This window comes from Hippichthys cyanospilos, chromosome 3 (genome assembly GCF_059441005.1).
Source record: "Hippichthys cyanospilos isolate Australia breed blue-spotted pipefish chromosome 3, RoL_Hcya_1.0, whole genome shotgun sequence".
Classification (NCBI taxonomy): Eukaryota; Metazoa; Chordata; class Actinopteri; order Syngnathiformes; family Syngnathidae; genus Hippichthys; species Hippichthys cyanospilos.
In genome coordinates this window covers 21,138,914-21,155,391 of record NC_142371.1, presented here as the reverse complement: position 1 = coordinate 21,155,391, position 16,478 = coordinate 21,138,914, and the positions used below count along the sequence as shown (strand labels likewise).

The 16,478-nt window shown below is 39.6% G+C and overlaps 1 protein-coding gene across 3 annotated transcripts in view; it reads right to left on the bottom strand.

The window, feature by feature from the left end:
* Positions 1 to 16,478, bottom strand: part of gnl2 (G protein nucleolar 2) — a 39,898-nt gene that overhangs the window by 4,822 nt on the left and 18,598 nt on the right. For 2 of the 3 annotated variants that reach the window (XM_088410004.1, XM_088410005.1), the window contains 5 exons: positions 12,307 to 12,368; positions 1,176 to 1,262; positions 676 to 757; positions 503 to 597; positions 74 to 213 (listed from right to left, as the gene is read on the bottom strand). In XM_088410004.1, coding sequence (XP_088266130.1) covers positions 74 to 213; positions 503 to 597; positions 676 to 757; positions 1,176 to 1,239 — 381 coding nt within the window. In that variant the 5' untranslated portion in view covers positions 1,240 to 1,262; positions 12,307 to 12,368. Of the gene's footprint in view, positions 1 to 73; positions 214 to 502; positions 598 to 675; positions 758 to 1,175; positions 1,263 to 5,900; positions 6,235 to 12,306; positions 12,369 to 16,478 lie in introns of all 3 variants that reach the window. The other variant, XM_088410003.1, reaches the window with a different exon arrangement.

The window sequence follows — 16,478 nt, the reverse complement described above, 5'->3', positions numbered from 1 at the left end:
AGCAAAGGGAAGAACATCTATCAATAAGTTTAATGAATTTTCTGTGTTTGAAATGAGCTTGGTTTGCACTCACGTGGGCTTTGATTCGGTCATGCAGCAGAGTCATAGGCACTTTGCTCGGTCTCATCACAACACGGTACGGATCCTTCTGCACGGCGCTCATCTCCTCTTGGAACTTCTGCAGAGATGATTGCTTGATCACCCGTGTGTTTGCTGCAAGACAAAAGATTTCAATAGGACCCATGTATTACTTTGAGATAAATTTCACCTCTCACAAATAAAAACAATATCTCACTATGAATGTTGAATTTTGGATCGGCAAAACTTGATGTTTACATTTTAAAGTTTTTTAACAAAACATCTTTTACAGTATGATTATTAAAATAAATGAATAAGACAATGAGCATTACCACTCATTTTTATGCAAAGCAACATAACAGAACACAATTTTAATGTACATTAATAAAACTTAAAACAAGAGAAAATCTGTGTTCAAACTCACCAAACCACTTGATATTGGGTTCCACTCGGGCCACAGTTCCAGGAGCCACAGTGGACTGGTACTGTAAGGGCTTGATGACTTTTCCTCTGTTGTTACTGGCAACAAAAACTCGGATTAAAGTCAAACAGACAACTTAGCACAACGCAGCTTCTATTGTAAAGCAAATCGCGTACCATTTCTGTTTTTGTCTGTACATATTCAGACGCTTGATGGTGGCGCGATCCCTCATGTTGCTGCCACCACCCTTGACCCGATCTGACAAGAAGAAAAACCCACACACAATACATTGTGACATCTGAATTGAAAAATGATTGACTGTATATTTGTTATTGTAGTTTCAAGTCCAATTACACAGCCCCAACAATACCGTGTGTGTGATTGCTCTGTAAGTCCATCTTAATAACAGTAGATACATAGACATAGTATTAGATCAACGATGCCAGCTTACATTAGTGGCAACAAGGTAAGTTTAGTGGGAGAATGTAGTTCCTCATAAATAAGGGGCGGCTATAATTCAACACATTTGTCTTTGAGTTATTTTTAACCTCTTATTTATATACTGTTTTTTGTTTAAATGATATAAGTTTGCCCGCTGTCGCACAAACAAAGTCATCTTAAACGTCAGTCGAAGAACTATAAACAAACCGTGTGGCTAAAGCGTTAGCTTACTTACCTGGGTTGCTGCTGGAAGTCGAGGGATTTATCGAACTTTTCCCCTTGAAGCGATGCTTCACCATTTTGACCGTTTATCCAGCAAAACCTTCGACAACTACAAAAACAATGGCACACAAAAAATGTGCCAAAACGGCGAAGTTAGTAGTAATTTCCCCACTTCAGTTGGACTCTGTGCGACACACGTGTCATGGACGTGTATCCGGAAAGACGTCATCAAGTGGCGACGACGATGACCAATCAGACAGAAGCCGGAGCGAACCTGCCAATGACCGTAAATAATAAATATATTTATATATTTTTTTTTTCATTTAAAATACAAGCGAGTTCTTAAATTACATGACGCACGAAAGTCCGCTAGTGTTTTATATATTTGGCAGTATTTATTACAAATTGTGAAACAATTATTTTGTTTCTAAAATATATTTTGCAAACCAATTTAAAGGTAATTTGGACAGTAAAATCGCCTAATTTTAATGCCATTATTTACTATATTATCGCGGTTATCGCAATGTGTTATATCTTCACATTTTAAATGACTGAATGCATTCTTATATTGTGTTGTATAGCTTTATTTTTTATGAAATATGACCAACTGAAATAACGTTTAAAATTTAATCAATCAATATTACGTAATCAAAAACATTGAAAATAATACTGTATTGTTATACTGTGAATGGTTGCTTTTTTTCTATATGAGCCTGCGTTTGGCTAGTGATCAGTCCAGTATGCTTCCTCTTGTCAGCTCAGATGGGCTGCTGCACTCGTGCCACCCAAGTGATGACAAGCATTAAAGGAAAGTTTTTTTGTTCTCATGTTAGCCGCTGGGGAACATGCAGGGACTAAATAACATCTCAACATAAACATGTCACATACAATCCACTATAGTGCACTTTTGCAAAAGTTCCAATAGAATAACGAGCACATGAATGGGTGGACAACCAGAAATTTACAGCCAGTACACAATACATCATAAACATTGCAATTTAACAGCCCTTTGTGCAATGCTTCCTAGTGAGAATATTATTTACAGCAGTGGGAATTTGCTTGGGAAAAATTTGAGGACATGACAAAAATATGATGTTCCAGATGTTTCAGTGTGGCAGAGGCATTCAGGATCCCTACGCATTTGAGGCCGAGCGTAAAGTTAAACTGGGTCAGTGTCACAATAAAATGCATGTGAACGCTGAAATAATATTTCAGCACTCGCAGAATCTCTGCTTTGGGTCAAAAAAACGTGAGCGTTGCCGGGCTCAGACAGGCTGGACTAAACAATGAGTGACAGCTGATAAAGGTCACTTAGTACTGGAGGAGTTTACAATAGAAATCACACAGTGACGGAAATACTTATTTGAGCAACTGTTGGATTTTTAAGCTTGTTCACATTAAAAAAAAAAAAAGCCTTTTTTCATGGTTATGTTTTTACGAGTCAGTCAAAAATGCATCCATCCCTCGTTTTGTCTCAGGAAAGTTGGAAAAGTCAACATATGGAGAACCAAAATAAATGCTTACGATCCAAAACACAAGCGCATCTGTGAAGCATGTCAGACATAATATCACGATTTGGGCTTTTATGTCTGCTTCTGGAAAGTCTTTATTAATCATGGAACTCATGACGGTCAAATCAAAGTCAAATTATTTTGTCTGGCAATTTAGTGAGAAATCAGTCAAAAGTCCACAAAAATGCTTAGAGATATGGTGCAATCGTGCTTTGAAAATGGCTGGCGGTAATTTATTTAAGGTTATGGACTAAGTAGGCCAAAAATATGGTGACCAACTACAAAAAATAGGTCATTGATAAAGCAGAGGTTCCTGGCCAAAAACAATGTTTTATTTTGGGATCAAAATTGTCTTGACTAATAAAATTCTCAACATTCTTACCTGCATTTTTGATTATTTTGCCCATTGCTACGATAGACAAATAGCGAGAATAATTTGACTGGGTTAATTTCTTATGTAAGTGAGCAGCCTTGCAAACATGCGATCAAACAATTATTCCCTCTGTTGTATCAGTTCCAAAACAAAGAACCACTGCGGACCAGAAAGACGAACAGTCACCATTGTGTCTAAGTTGATTTTGCATACTACGCTGCATCAAAACATTTGGGAAGTTCATAAAGGGGGAAAAAAAAACACCACAAATCAACTTTCGCTTTCTAAAACTTAAAAGCCACTTTGTAACGCCATCCAAGTGTTATTTCCTTGACAGCGGACACATAACTCATCGGAAAGGCATTTATTTCTTCCATTTGTCAGCAATGGAAAGATTAAAAAAAAAAAAAAAATCAGCCAGGAGCTCCTGTCTTTATCTATAATCTCACACCTCATTTGTATACAGCGATGTTGCCACCTGCTTTAAAAATTGACCGAACTGAGGGAAAAAAAAAGACCATGTGAGGAAAGAGCCGTAACTCAAGACAGGTACCAAATGATCATGTTTAGACGACCCCAAATGGAGATTAAGTGACTGAACGTGTTGTTTTTGGCAAGTATTTTAAGGTTTTGAAAGCCTCCGAAGACTAAGACAGGATGAAACTAAGGCTTGGAGCGGTCGCGACTAAGGCCAAGGTTTAGCCTTTACCCAAATACAGTAACTTGAGACTAAAACCATCCAGAGCTGAGACCAAGTTCCTTAAGATCCACTCTGCGACTGAATCAAGTGGAAAACCACAGTAGTGTGAAACTAAGGCCAAGACTTTGTGGGGGTTAAGGTAAATTAAATCTAAGAAAAAGATTGAACCTTGAGACGAAGACCGAAAAAGGAGACTCAATTTATTTTTCCATTTGTATGAGAAGTAAGGATGTTAAAATGGTAATTCGAATCTTGACATTCCAGGCATTAAAGGTCGTGTGCTGACGCCTAAAACTACTCTGTCCCATAGAATATACTGTACATGCAGTAATACTGTATGTCGGGTTATGGGCATTATATTTTGTGTTAGAGATTACAGGGAAGCCTAAAAGAAAACAGGCAAACAGCCCAAACTGGTGAGAGTAAAAGAAAACTTCATTCATGATGGAAAATCCCTCATCGAATCCTCTAGGTCAACTCTGTGATGAGTTCAAATTTTTCTTTTTTGGGATAGTATTTAGCTTGACCATCGGGAAATTATTAAATGAGCACGATTGCATAAACGGTCGTAATTTAAAGTGACGGTAACGGAATAATATCGCTAGGCCTGTCTCACAATGAGGCACTGCGCGGAGCGGGAGAGGGAAATGTCATCATGTAAACCATACAATGACAATAGGGAATCGAGAATATTGTGTCGCTGAATCTCCGTGGCAACCAAGAATCAACAAAGACCGTCTGTGCGCTATTTGATAAACTGAGACAACTCCCAACTTTTTTGAAGCCACACTCTCGCTCTCATTGGCTCCGAATATCCAAATTTGGCAACCGCTTCCTCCTTGACATTCACATCATATTCTTTGAGTTGCGGACCGTGCGGTAATTGATAGGCGTTGGGTCACGTGGTGTGCAGCAACCCTTAGAACAATGCGAGTCCAAATCAAGACTCGTAGAGACCAAGTCACAAGCAAGACTTTGAGAAGATGTTCTCAAATCAAGACCAAGACTTTGAAAGATTGATACTAAAACCTATTGCATCAAATCTTCAAAATGTAAAGACTAAGACTGTAGGGTCGACTCAAGACCAAAACTATTTAGCCCAAGACTAGGAAGAGTCAACGCTAAGATTAGTTGAGAGAGAGACCAATTCAAAACCAACACTAGGTTAAAACACAATGTACGAATTGTAAAATACAGTATATAAATGTCCTAGTTGACAAGAATAAGTCAATGAAACTTCCTCCTTCAGTCATAATCCAAGCTTCTTTGAAAGTCCTATTTTCTTACATCCAAGACAACAAGTCTATTACAACAACAAAAAAAGTCCTCATATAAATGAGTACAGCTACCTAAGAAATCTCCTGAAGTGCAGTAACAAAGTCTTTGTACCGCATTTTCCGCACCATAAGGCGCACCGGATTATAAGGCGCACCCTCAATTAATGACACATTTTAAAACGTTTTCCATATATAAGGCGCACCCTCAATTAATGACATATTTTCAAACTTTTTCAATCACAATATAGTAATACTCAAAAGTAATAACAATAATAACTGAAATAGTAACTCTAAACTCTCAGTAGCATAATAACTCAATGTTAATATAACCAACCTTGTTCAACTGTAAACACAAAAACAGGTAAAGCTTACTTTATCACTTCATTCCCCATCTACCAATTCCAATCTCAATATTGATCCGTATATAAGGCGCACCTGATTATAAGGCGCACCATCAATTAATGACATATTTTCAAACTTTTTCAATCACAATATAGTAATACTCAAAAGTAATAACAATAACTCAAATAATAACTCTAAACTCTCAATAGCATAATAACTCAATGTCAATATGAGGAACCCTGTTCAACTGTAAACACACAAATGAAACAAGTAAAATTGATCAATTTATTCCCCATCTACCAATCCCAATCTCAATATTGATCCGTATATAAGGCGCACCTGATTATAAGGCGCACCATCAGCTTTTTCAAAAAAAAATAAAACTTTTAGGTGCGCCTTATAGTGCGTAAAATAAGGTACTTGGTTACTTCCCACCATTTCTCGCCGGTGCTATTAACGGCAAATTGAAGACCGGGTTGAATGCAAAGTGCCCCTTGCCAGCAATGTTCTTCGGCTGAATGGAAGCAGTGTTCACCCTTTCCTCTATCTGGCGGCATCCCATCGTCAGTGTCTATCCGCTGCCCGTACGATTAGATAGGGATGACAGAGAGGCCCATTTGCCGGGAGGTCTGCGTCACGGCGAGGCTGCAAGCTGCCACTGCTGAGGTCATGCCTCGTAAGGGGAAGCGAGGCGCTACTGTTTTCCCGGAGCGGCCTACAAAACACAAGCGATTACGCCGGCTGATCTTTCCAAGGGATCCGGGCTGGTGAGGATCAAAAGCGAGACCACCTGGAACCTGTCTTGGCACCGGACGGAGCCTGCGGAGGGTCCAGGGTCTCTGGGAAAAGCCACTTCTCTATCCTGATCTCTGTGAGAAAGCAGAGTTTTGGATTGAGGAGCCTCCTTTTCACATTTGGGCCACATGCACGAAAAAAATGAGTGACCGAGAAGAGTCTTGGCGTCCTGACAAAGGCTCTTAAATTTATTCTAGCTATCTAGTGAGAATGAAATGTAAGAGCTAGAGCCTTTGTCTAGTCTAGTGGTTCTCAAACGGGGGTACTAGTACCCCTGGGGGTGCTTGGAGAAACTTCAGGGGGTACTCGAGATTTTAAATAAAAACAAACATGCAAAAACCCTTTAAACATAATGATTGAATTAGTTCATTGTTTCAGGAAAATACAAGTTCATAAAACAATTTTTATGTAAAGTAGGTTATTCAATTTCATTACTGTAAAAAGCCAGATTGGTTCCACCCAACTTGTCACATGCCTCCTCTCGTTTCCTGTCAGTTAATTATTAATTTTTGTGAGCACATCTCTACTATGATTCCAAAAGAGGACACTATGTTGAATGGTTTTCTGTGTACAAATATGTATCTATAATTGTTTCTTTTTGAGAACAGGTCTGACACTTTGTTAATTATTATTTGGGGGACAAATATTTGTTAATAATTAAGTTAATGATTTATTTTTTGAGATGATCTCATCTGTAATCCAAAAAGAGGACACTTTAACTTTAATATTATTTTTCTGTGGACAAATATTTATTCATATTTATTTTTTTGAGAACAGGTCTGATACTTAATGTTGCTATTTTTGAGGGGACGAATATTTATTAATATTTAAGAGATCTCTATTGTAACCCCAAAACGGGACGCTTTATGATTCATATTTCTCCGTGAGCAAATATTTATTTACATCAATATTTTTTTGAGAGCAGGTCCGACACTTTATTTTGATTACGGAAATGAAGTTTAAAAGGGTCTAAAGATGAATAAATCAGACACTCATGGCATGTTTTAAGTCTTGCTTTTTCTTACCCCAAAATGCTTTGCGCTGATTAAGGAGTACTTGGCGGAAAAGATATTTCACAGGGAGTAGATCACTGTAAAAAGGTTGAGAACCACTGGTCTAGTTTAGCAAGCTAGGCGTCATGGCGGTTTGGTGAGATAGCTAACATGCTAGGGAGATGGCTAGCTAGCTAGCTAGCTGCTTCGTCCCTTGTTCGCCAACTTGATTAATGAAGCGCAAAACCTTTTGTTTCCGTTCTAAGTAAAATATAGTAGAGTTGTCCCATTGGAACAGAGAAGGGAACAAGGCAAAAGGAAACCCAACACTTCTCCGCATCACTTGTTTGATTTTGGTCGATTGGAAAGCGCTTTGGATGATGTTATTTTAAATTAGCTTTCTAAATGAAAGCAGTAAGTACATTTGAAATGTATTTATTTTACCTCCAGCTTGTGACATCTCTACAAACGCACCAATGTTTATGAAAGGAAACCATCTAAAAATATTCTGCCAAGGGTTGTAACAAGAGCAAGTGAAAGCGTTGGAACATTTTGGGCCAGAATTCCTATCGCTCGGGCCAGTAGTGTATTTTGGCCCGCGTTCGAGTTTTGCGCAAGAGAAGGTCGACGTGGATGGCAAGGGAGTTCGACTTGTTTGACTATTTATGAAAACAAAAGAATGAGTTCCTAACCAAATCGGTTCTTTGTGGACAGAAAACTCACCCAAACAACACATATAACTTACAGTTGTGGTTGGCTGTCTGTTTAACAAGTTGCAGTGAGCAAAAAAGGGACGCCGCTTACTGCTAAGCCATGTTTTTATTTTGTTCAAATTTTACTGTTTAGGAAATGTTTTGCATGATTTCACAATTTCTAACAGTCCACTAGGGATCTAATAATATGATTTAATTATGCCAAAGTAGTTAGCGTACACACGGTTTGGAATCATAGCGGCCCCTGTTCCCCGGGCAAGAAAAATCCGTGTTTTTTTTTTTCATACCCTACTTCCTAACCTTGAGCATCTAACTAAAGTTACATCGCAGAAGAAATAACATTGATTGCGCTCTTCACGGCTTTTCAGCTGAGAAATGCCATTTCGAGCCAGCTCACATATTTGTGAGTAAACTACCCCCAGCGGGCCACTTTTCATGGCCATTTTATTTTCACAACCTATTTTGAGGTAGGTACTTTTGAGTGGTTGAGAGAAAGCTGCCAGAAGAGGAAGCGGTGGAAGGCCACTATGACCGCTTTACGGAGTGGACCGAAAGTTGGAAGGAGGAGATGAAGTCCTGGCAAGAAGTCCTGGTAACTGCGATGGAAAACCGACTAATCATCGAAATTAGGCACTGCAAAGACCCGTGTGGGTCATAGTCATTTAATGGCCACATTCAAGGTGATCTTGACAAAACATATACGTCATCTTCGCGCTTGCAAAAAGTGAGTGATCTCTCCTTCCAGATGTTCAAGCGGAAAACTTGATCGTATTGTCTTGGATTGTATTTAGTATGATAGTTTGATATTGTTTTCCCTGCAACGGCGCGTTAAGAAAATGCATAAAACTGGATATAACGCTATATGACTGGAAAATGTGTTATCTACGTATCGTAGTTGTTTATCCGATCTCCTGATCTCAAACCAAAATGCTTTCACTCCACAGCATCTGATTTTCACGTCTCTCTTCTTTCCGCGGCGGTTTCAAAATGTTTCCGGTTCTTGGTCCACAGTGTTCACATGAGCTGAATTGAACTGACCGCACAAGAGTTTATGTTGCAAACGGACTGAGACCACTTATTTAAGTGCTCTCGGTCAGTACGTTTGGTTGTAGACCAGGGTTCAAATGGTTCACACTCGTAAAAATTGTCCTGGAGTTTGTTTGCAAATCGACTGAAATACCGTTCAAAGTGTATTGGTCTACAATATTCGATGCACACCAGAGTCTCTGAATGGTTGAACTGATTCTGTAGTTCCCTATGTCTGTATGTTTGGTGCACACCGGTGTTCAAATAGTTGGAATGCTTCTGAAATTGTTCCTGTGTGTATGTCAGGTGCACAACGGGGTTTGAAGGTTTGGCACCTGATTGGCATCGGAGAAATTGCGCCAGAATTGACTTGCAAACAGACCAGAACCCCCTCTTTAGGTGTCACGGTCCATATATTTGCAGCGCGCCGGGGTTCGAAAGGTTCACAGTAGATTTAACTATCAGAAAAATCACACCGGCGATTGATGGACCAGAACCACCCCTTGAAGTGTCTTGGTCCGTATGTTCGGTGCGGGGTTCGATGAGTTCACGCTTCTGGAGTGAACTTTTCTGATCCCTGCCTGTTTTACTGCTGCAAACCTTCCTCTCTATCTGCCCAACCCTAACCGTAGTGATGGGAACGGCGATTTGGCCAACTACAACACTCTCTCCGTGGTGGGCCCGAGGACCTGTAAATTAGAATGTCTGCCTTCAAACTCAAGCCTAAGTGATCTAACAATGCTCTCCGCAACTGGTTTTAACAGAAGATTTGGCAAGCCCTGTGATTGTCTCTGCGGGTTCCCATATTTTTTTCTTCTATTTTTCGGGGTGCCGCTCCTTCTTTTATAAAAAATATATCGAAAGCGAATTCCCGCATTTGTGCCAACGACGGTAACGATCTCACACAGCCGGGCTTAGGAGTAGATAACGTCCCCATTGTTAAGATTTACATTTGATTACTCGAGCAACAGTTTTCGGTGGATTTTGCCATTCTGTAACAGTTCGCAGAGACGCTTTACAGACCCTGCTTTTGATCTGCAATTTCGATCTGTATCGATGCCAGTAGTAACTGGTTTCTCATTCGAAAAATACTGTTCAGCATGAATTTTAGTGATGTGGAATCAATCAAAACATTAGGAAATGACATCGTTAGATGCCAAGTAAATACCCCGGGATTTTGTACTAGCTTCCCACCTCTTTATCGTCCACTCCAGTGGTTCTCAAAGTGGGGTTGGTGGACCCCAGAGGGTCCGTGGACTGACAGCAGGGTGTCCGTGAAATAATTTGGGTTATTCATAAAAATATATGTGTTTAATTTCATTTTATATTAAATTGCGAATGTATTCGTGACTCTTGAATAAAGCAATCAATTCAAACAGTTTAGTATATTTTTTAAACCGTAATCGTTTTTAAATTTGTCAAATAGACCCACATAGTCCACATCATGATCAAGCAGCTTGATTAAGTCACTAAATATTTGGAAAATTTGCTTTCCAAAACGTTTGAGAAGCACTGCTGTAGAAGAATAAGACTAGGAGTAGAAATGACAAGAGGAAAGTATTTTACTTGGGGCAAATATCCAACCAAGGTCGTTTTCTTTCACTTTTTTTTTTCTGGATTTCTAATCCCTAAATTTGTAAAAATTTCCAGACTCGGGGTAAAAAATGTTTCCGTCTTTTTTCCCCAGAATATTACTGCCATCGATTAACTCAAGAAGAAGGCACAGCAAACTTATTTCCACTTCACTGATCAATAACGTTTTGGAGGTGCATTCTGGGTATGTTCCAAACATGAGGCTTCTTTTTAATGTCACAAAAACATTCGAATAGGTGTATAGAGTTGAAATGATAAACTTGAACATTTGTTTTTCCACACAAGGGAGAAGGCCCCACATGTTTTATAATCTTTGTTTCGCTGTTACACGAGTCCTCATTTTTTCTTCTTGAAATCATGATCTCATATCGTCTTTATTTCTTAACGCCACCGGCTTTTTTTCCTGCCAGGATCAATACTCCATAATTTGACAACACTGCATTGGAAACTAAAAAAAAAAAAAAAATAGGAGGAAAATATTTTTGTGGTGATAGGGGACATCTAATTGCTGGCTAATCTGACCACGCCAGTTTCAATTAAGGAGAGAGGAGTACGACACCATCCAGTTTTGATTCAAAGGCTACAGCCGTGACTCACTGGGCTGTTAATAGCCATTTACTTCACATCTGGCAGAGTATTTGTACGTCTTTCTTCACTTAAAAAGAACCCACGCAAGTAAATGCAAAACAATAGTCGTCGGATTCTCTTCTCGTGAAAATCCAGTTGGATTTTGCACAAAAGGAAGTGAACTGTTTGTTTAGATATTACAGTGCCCGCTGTCACGTTATGTTGTCTGTAGTGTGCAGTAGTGACTGTTTTGCGCCACAGTTTGTTTCGTTAGAGCTTCGAATCTGGTTGTTTTGACTCGGCCGCATAAATAAACATGAAATAAAACTAAATGGGAAAAACAAAAAGTCAAAACGAAAGATAACATTTGTGAAAATGAAAAATCTTGGACAGGGGTCGCCAATGTATCCATTTTGATCACACGGCAGCAACGCGTAGGCTGCTCGGTATACAGTGATACCGCAGCGTCAAGAACTCAGGCGCACGGTAAGAGACAATAAAAACATAGTGTGAGAGAAAAAAAAAAAAAAAAAAGAAGAAAAGCCATAAAAACATCTGGCCATTGTAATCGAGTAGGGTATTAAAATGTAATCCGTCCCATGGCTATGTTCTTGTTTTTTAATAAAAACACATTAAGACCACTTGTTTCTGATTTACGAGTTATTAAATGTGACCTGTTTGTTTCAGTCATGCAATCTCTTGTTTTACACACTGGTTTATTAGTTTAGGAATAGCAAAAAGTCATATCGCCCTGACCCTGCTTTCGCAGTCTTAATCCCAACAGTAACATATATCGGTTGCTTGTATTTTCACTGGTGAAGGGGGCACTTAATACCAAGTCGCCAAATTACTCTTGACCAGGAATTTGAATAACGGCACGGTTAGGACAGGGCCAATACATACACCATGTAGACCAGTGGTGTGGGGCCGCATTGTAGTGATAGTTTCTTGATATCACAAGCCGGCAAAAACTGTTCAAAAGAGATTTGGAGAGTAAGAAAATGTTTGTTTTTCTACCCCCAAATTTTTAAACGTTAAAGGCAACTTGCAATTTTGGTATTTTAGTCAGAAACCTGAATTCAAATCAACATTTCAAGGGCCACAAAAAGTGAGGTGGCGGGCCGGATCTGGCCCCCGGGCCTTGACTTTGACACCTGTGATGTAGACGGTTCGCGTATGCGGCGGCTATAAGAAGCTATTCCGCACAACACTGTTGGCTAATGCTAATCCGTGCCAAAACCGCAGCTCTGCTTACCTTTCCACTTGGAGGCGACGGTGTTTCTGTTCTTGAAAGTGACGGATTTTCTCCTGGTCAAACTGTCAAGACATGGGTGAAAAAATTTGGTACGGGGTGATATTAAGCAAATTACTCAAGCTTTCAAACCACAGTCTGGCAAATTTAGGACCTGACATTTTCAGACATGGGCTAATAAATACTTCCTTGGTTGATTAACAGCATACACTCCAAAGACCGAACCAACAACAGTTGGTTCCTTGACCCAAGTCGAAGTACTACTTTTTGTATACAAGACATTAAAATGTCCCCTTTGAGACATGGTCTGCGCAGTTACCAAAGCTTTTGTGTATTTAAACAAGAGGGCCCCACCACCTGCATTAAACTAAGATGAAATTTCGCTTTGTACAAATCGTGATGAGCCAAACCGCAGACTAACTCATTGAAGTAAATAATGTCCATTTCGCCAAAAAAATTGTTGACGAATTTGAAAATTTTAAGCATTAAAGGTTTTGGGGTTTGCTGGCGGTCAAACTGGATTTTATTTGAAGTTTATTTAAAGCTTAAGCAACATTGACGCAAGATATGACAGGACCTAACAGTATGTGCGATATTTAAAGGGCCAGCAGCACGCTTTGCGGTAAGGTGATACTCGGCGGCTCAACTCCATGAGCGCCAATATGGCAAACACATGTTAGCAGTCTCCCAGGCACGTTGTTTCAAAAGTGATAAATCTTGTTTGCGGAGGTGATATGATTCCCAAGAAGAGGGGGGGAAAAAAAAAAAAAAGATTTTCACTTGGCATTTTATGATTTTATGAGGTTGAATAATTGTGATAAAATGCTGTACTCCTGATGTTTATGACAGCGAAACAGCAGGCTGTGAAAGTAAAAAATGATTGATTTCCCCTCGTTATTCTGACATTAATCAAATAAACACACATGAAAATATTGAATACATGAGTTGCGTAGTGTATGTAGATGTTAAAATTGAGTTTCCAAAAGAAGGAATCAACTCAATTTAGAGAGCACGTTAAAACAACCTCTGATGCATACAAAGTGCTGTAGTTGAACATTTTGAAACAATAATAAATTATGACGGAAAACAGTAAAACACAAAAAATAACACTCCAATAATGTTGAGTCACATGTCGTGTCAAAAGCCAAAGAAAGAAATTCGGTTTAAAAATGGGCAGTAAGCACATACTGTACTGCCAGTGATCGTCAATGTTTTTTCAATGATGTGACCATTTGGGAAAATGTTTTTTAAAACAAGAGCGTTTTGTCATCCACGTCTAATTGATCTAATTTTAGCGGTATCTCAGGGTGCATTTTATTCAGCAGCTGCACCAAATAGATCCCGTAACATCATCTGTTGTATTTTTGGCTCATCTGCCAGAATGTTGCCGTTAATAACAATGCACATCCGTTCTTCTACTATATAATATGCTCAGAATGTAAATTATTCATTTTATTAGTGGTTCATTATTACTGGTTCTATTCCTTTTTTTTTTTTGCCTACTTTATTATTTGCTCGATTGTGGAATGTAGTCTGCTCAGGGAAGTGAACAGAATTTCACTGTGTCGTATTACTATGCACATGACAATAGAACTCTTGAATCTTGAATAAAACTTAAGAAAATAAAGGCACAGAATGTTTTGGAAAGGGGTCACAGTAACACAATTTGGCAATGAACACCAGGTGAACCCAACCGATGAAAAACACTAGGGAAAGATAATGCAGTGAATTAATTATCCTAAGTCTAGTAATTACTAATTATGTATCACCTAAAAGTGTGAGATTCACACTCTGGTAAATAACACAAACAACATAGCGTTATTTTGCAAATAATAATCCGCTTAACTTGGATTCAAACGACTATGCCAGAGCCGGCATCGTGGCATACGATTGACCATGAATCAAATCGGCGATGTTGTCTTGAGGTTTACGGTCTTATTCTGAAGAATGAATAAATTTACGGTCGTAGCCTAAAAGGAGATGAACGCTATCTCTGTGTTCAGATGTACGTATTTACAGTCGGATGTTGAAACGAGCGCTCTTTTAAAAGCGAGATAAGATAATCACGAATGATCAGGTTTCGCCCGACGTTTTTACATGGCAGCAGATTTTTTGGCAGATTTAGTTTTTTTTTTTTTTGTTTGTTTTTAATCCAAGCAGAATTACTGTCTCATCCCACTCGTAGCAGATGTCTGGCCACCAGATGGAGGTCTTGGCTCTCGCAACCGTGTCTACTCCTGGTAGCTGTGGATTGGATTCAGGACATTTGTTCCCAGCGGTGTGTGGATGTTCAGGCGTTCAATGTTGGTACAAGACAGGGTCTCGCTGACTCAGAACAGGTTTTTTTTTTTCCCCCCCAGCAGATGAAAAATTACGCAAGCACCCACTTTCTAATGCAGGTGTCCAACTGCATAATGATAGAACTTAATCGCCACCTTGTTTACTGTGTTAAGAGAGCTGCCAGATCAGCTTTTTTTTTTTCTTGGAATGTCTAGCGCCTTTTAGCGCCATGTGGTCCGGATCAAACACATTGACGTTCTCAGTGCTTGAACTTAGTCAAGAGGCTGTACCTATCTGCTCTCTTTCGAAGAATACTTTCTATTTCCCAGAGGAGTTGCATAGCTAGAACTGTCAAGTTTTGGCTCAAGTGGACGCAGCACCGCAAAGTTTATCATTACAAGAAAAATGTTGCTTAAAGAGAACGTGTCGATGAGAAAGAGGTGGGAAGCTAGGACAGAATCCTGGGGTATACCCACGGACGCAGGAGAAGGGACAGATTTACGCCCCTTTCGACATTCTACATTTGGAGTTGTCCACAGTGATCAATAGTGTGCCGGCTTCGGCTAAAGCGGACCCAGTTCCGGTTGAGGAAGAGCGATGGTTTCTCACAGAAACGAAGGGGCCTTGAGGCACTTGAGTAGAAATGGGAGAAGGGATTTGCATAGTTAATGGTGAGACTAGTTTGAAGGTTGAAACGTCTGCCCAGCACTGAATTGGAGTTGTCAACCGCGATAGAATAACTGTCATCTTTGGCTAGGGGAGGCTTCCAATGAGTCATTTTCGTGTCGGTTCGAGAAAAGGATTGGAATTGCACATTTCAACTGGTGGAAATGTCTTGCGTTGAGTTTGCTGACCACAACGGTCAGAATCTGAGAGGCAGGCCATGGTATGAAAGTACAGGTTGTTCTGTGTTATCGTGTAACGGATTCAATTGTGAAAGCGACGATAAAGACTCGCGATAAAGATCAAGGAAAGCATAACGTGTACTTCACAGAACATTATCAAAGACTTCTTAATGCATCCTGATGCAACATAAGTCATGGGTTTACCTCGATACCGTGTCTGATTTGGCTCATTTCTTCTCTTCGCGCTCCAGTAATTTGACCATTGGTCTCATTAGTAAAGGTCTTTCTTCAAGCTCGATTTAGCTTCAATGGTATCACCTTGCCTGTAATTGCACTCAGCTTTGAGGCCAGGGCAGAAATGACGACGTTAATAAAGTCCACTTTTAATACTATTTGCATGCATAAGCGGCCTCGCAACTGACACGGAAACAACCACTTTTTCTCGGGTTTAGGGCTCCTCCAGGAGGGCTTCTTGGCTTACGGTTGACCTTTTTTATGCTTTATGTTTGTTAAGGGGATGAAAAAGATGCTGACAAATTCAGAAGCACCACTTGGTTCTGAAAGCATCTCTTTAGTCTCCACCCATACATTTTATTAGCGATTATCCAAATTGGGATCATGGAGAGCAGGAGTCTGACTATCTAATGTAGGGGTTAGGATTAGAGTATGTGGCTAAGGTTTGAATTGAAGATTAGGCTTGGGTGCAAGTATAGGTAAAAGGATTAGGGTGAACGTACGTGATTTTTGTGGTCATCAAGACATAGTGGTAGCAATCACTTTCCACTAGGGTGTGATTCCACATTCAGTCACAGCATTTGAGAGTGAATACAATATTTAGCATTTTCACAAATTTGAAGCTTCGGTTTATATGCTTGACCATTTTTTTTTTAACCATTCAAATTTGGCGAGGTTCTCTGTGCTGTAGGAAATTTACAAGGCACTTTTATTTTCGCTTTACAGGGACCTCAAGGATAAAGTTAAGGGTAGGGGTGAGGGTAAAGGTTAACCTTCGTCTACAATGAACTTAACATGCGATCTTTTGGAATGCGG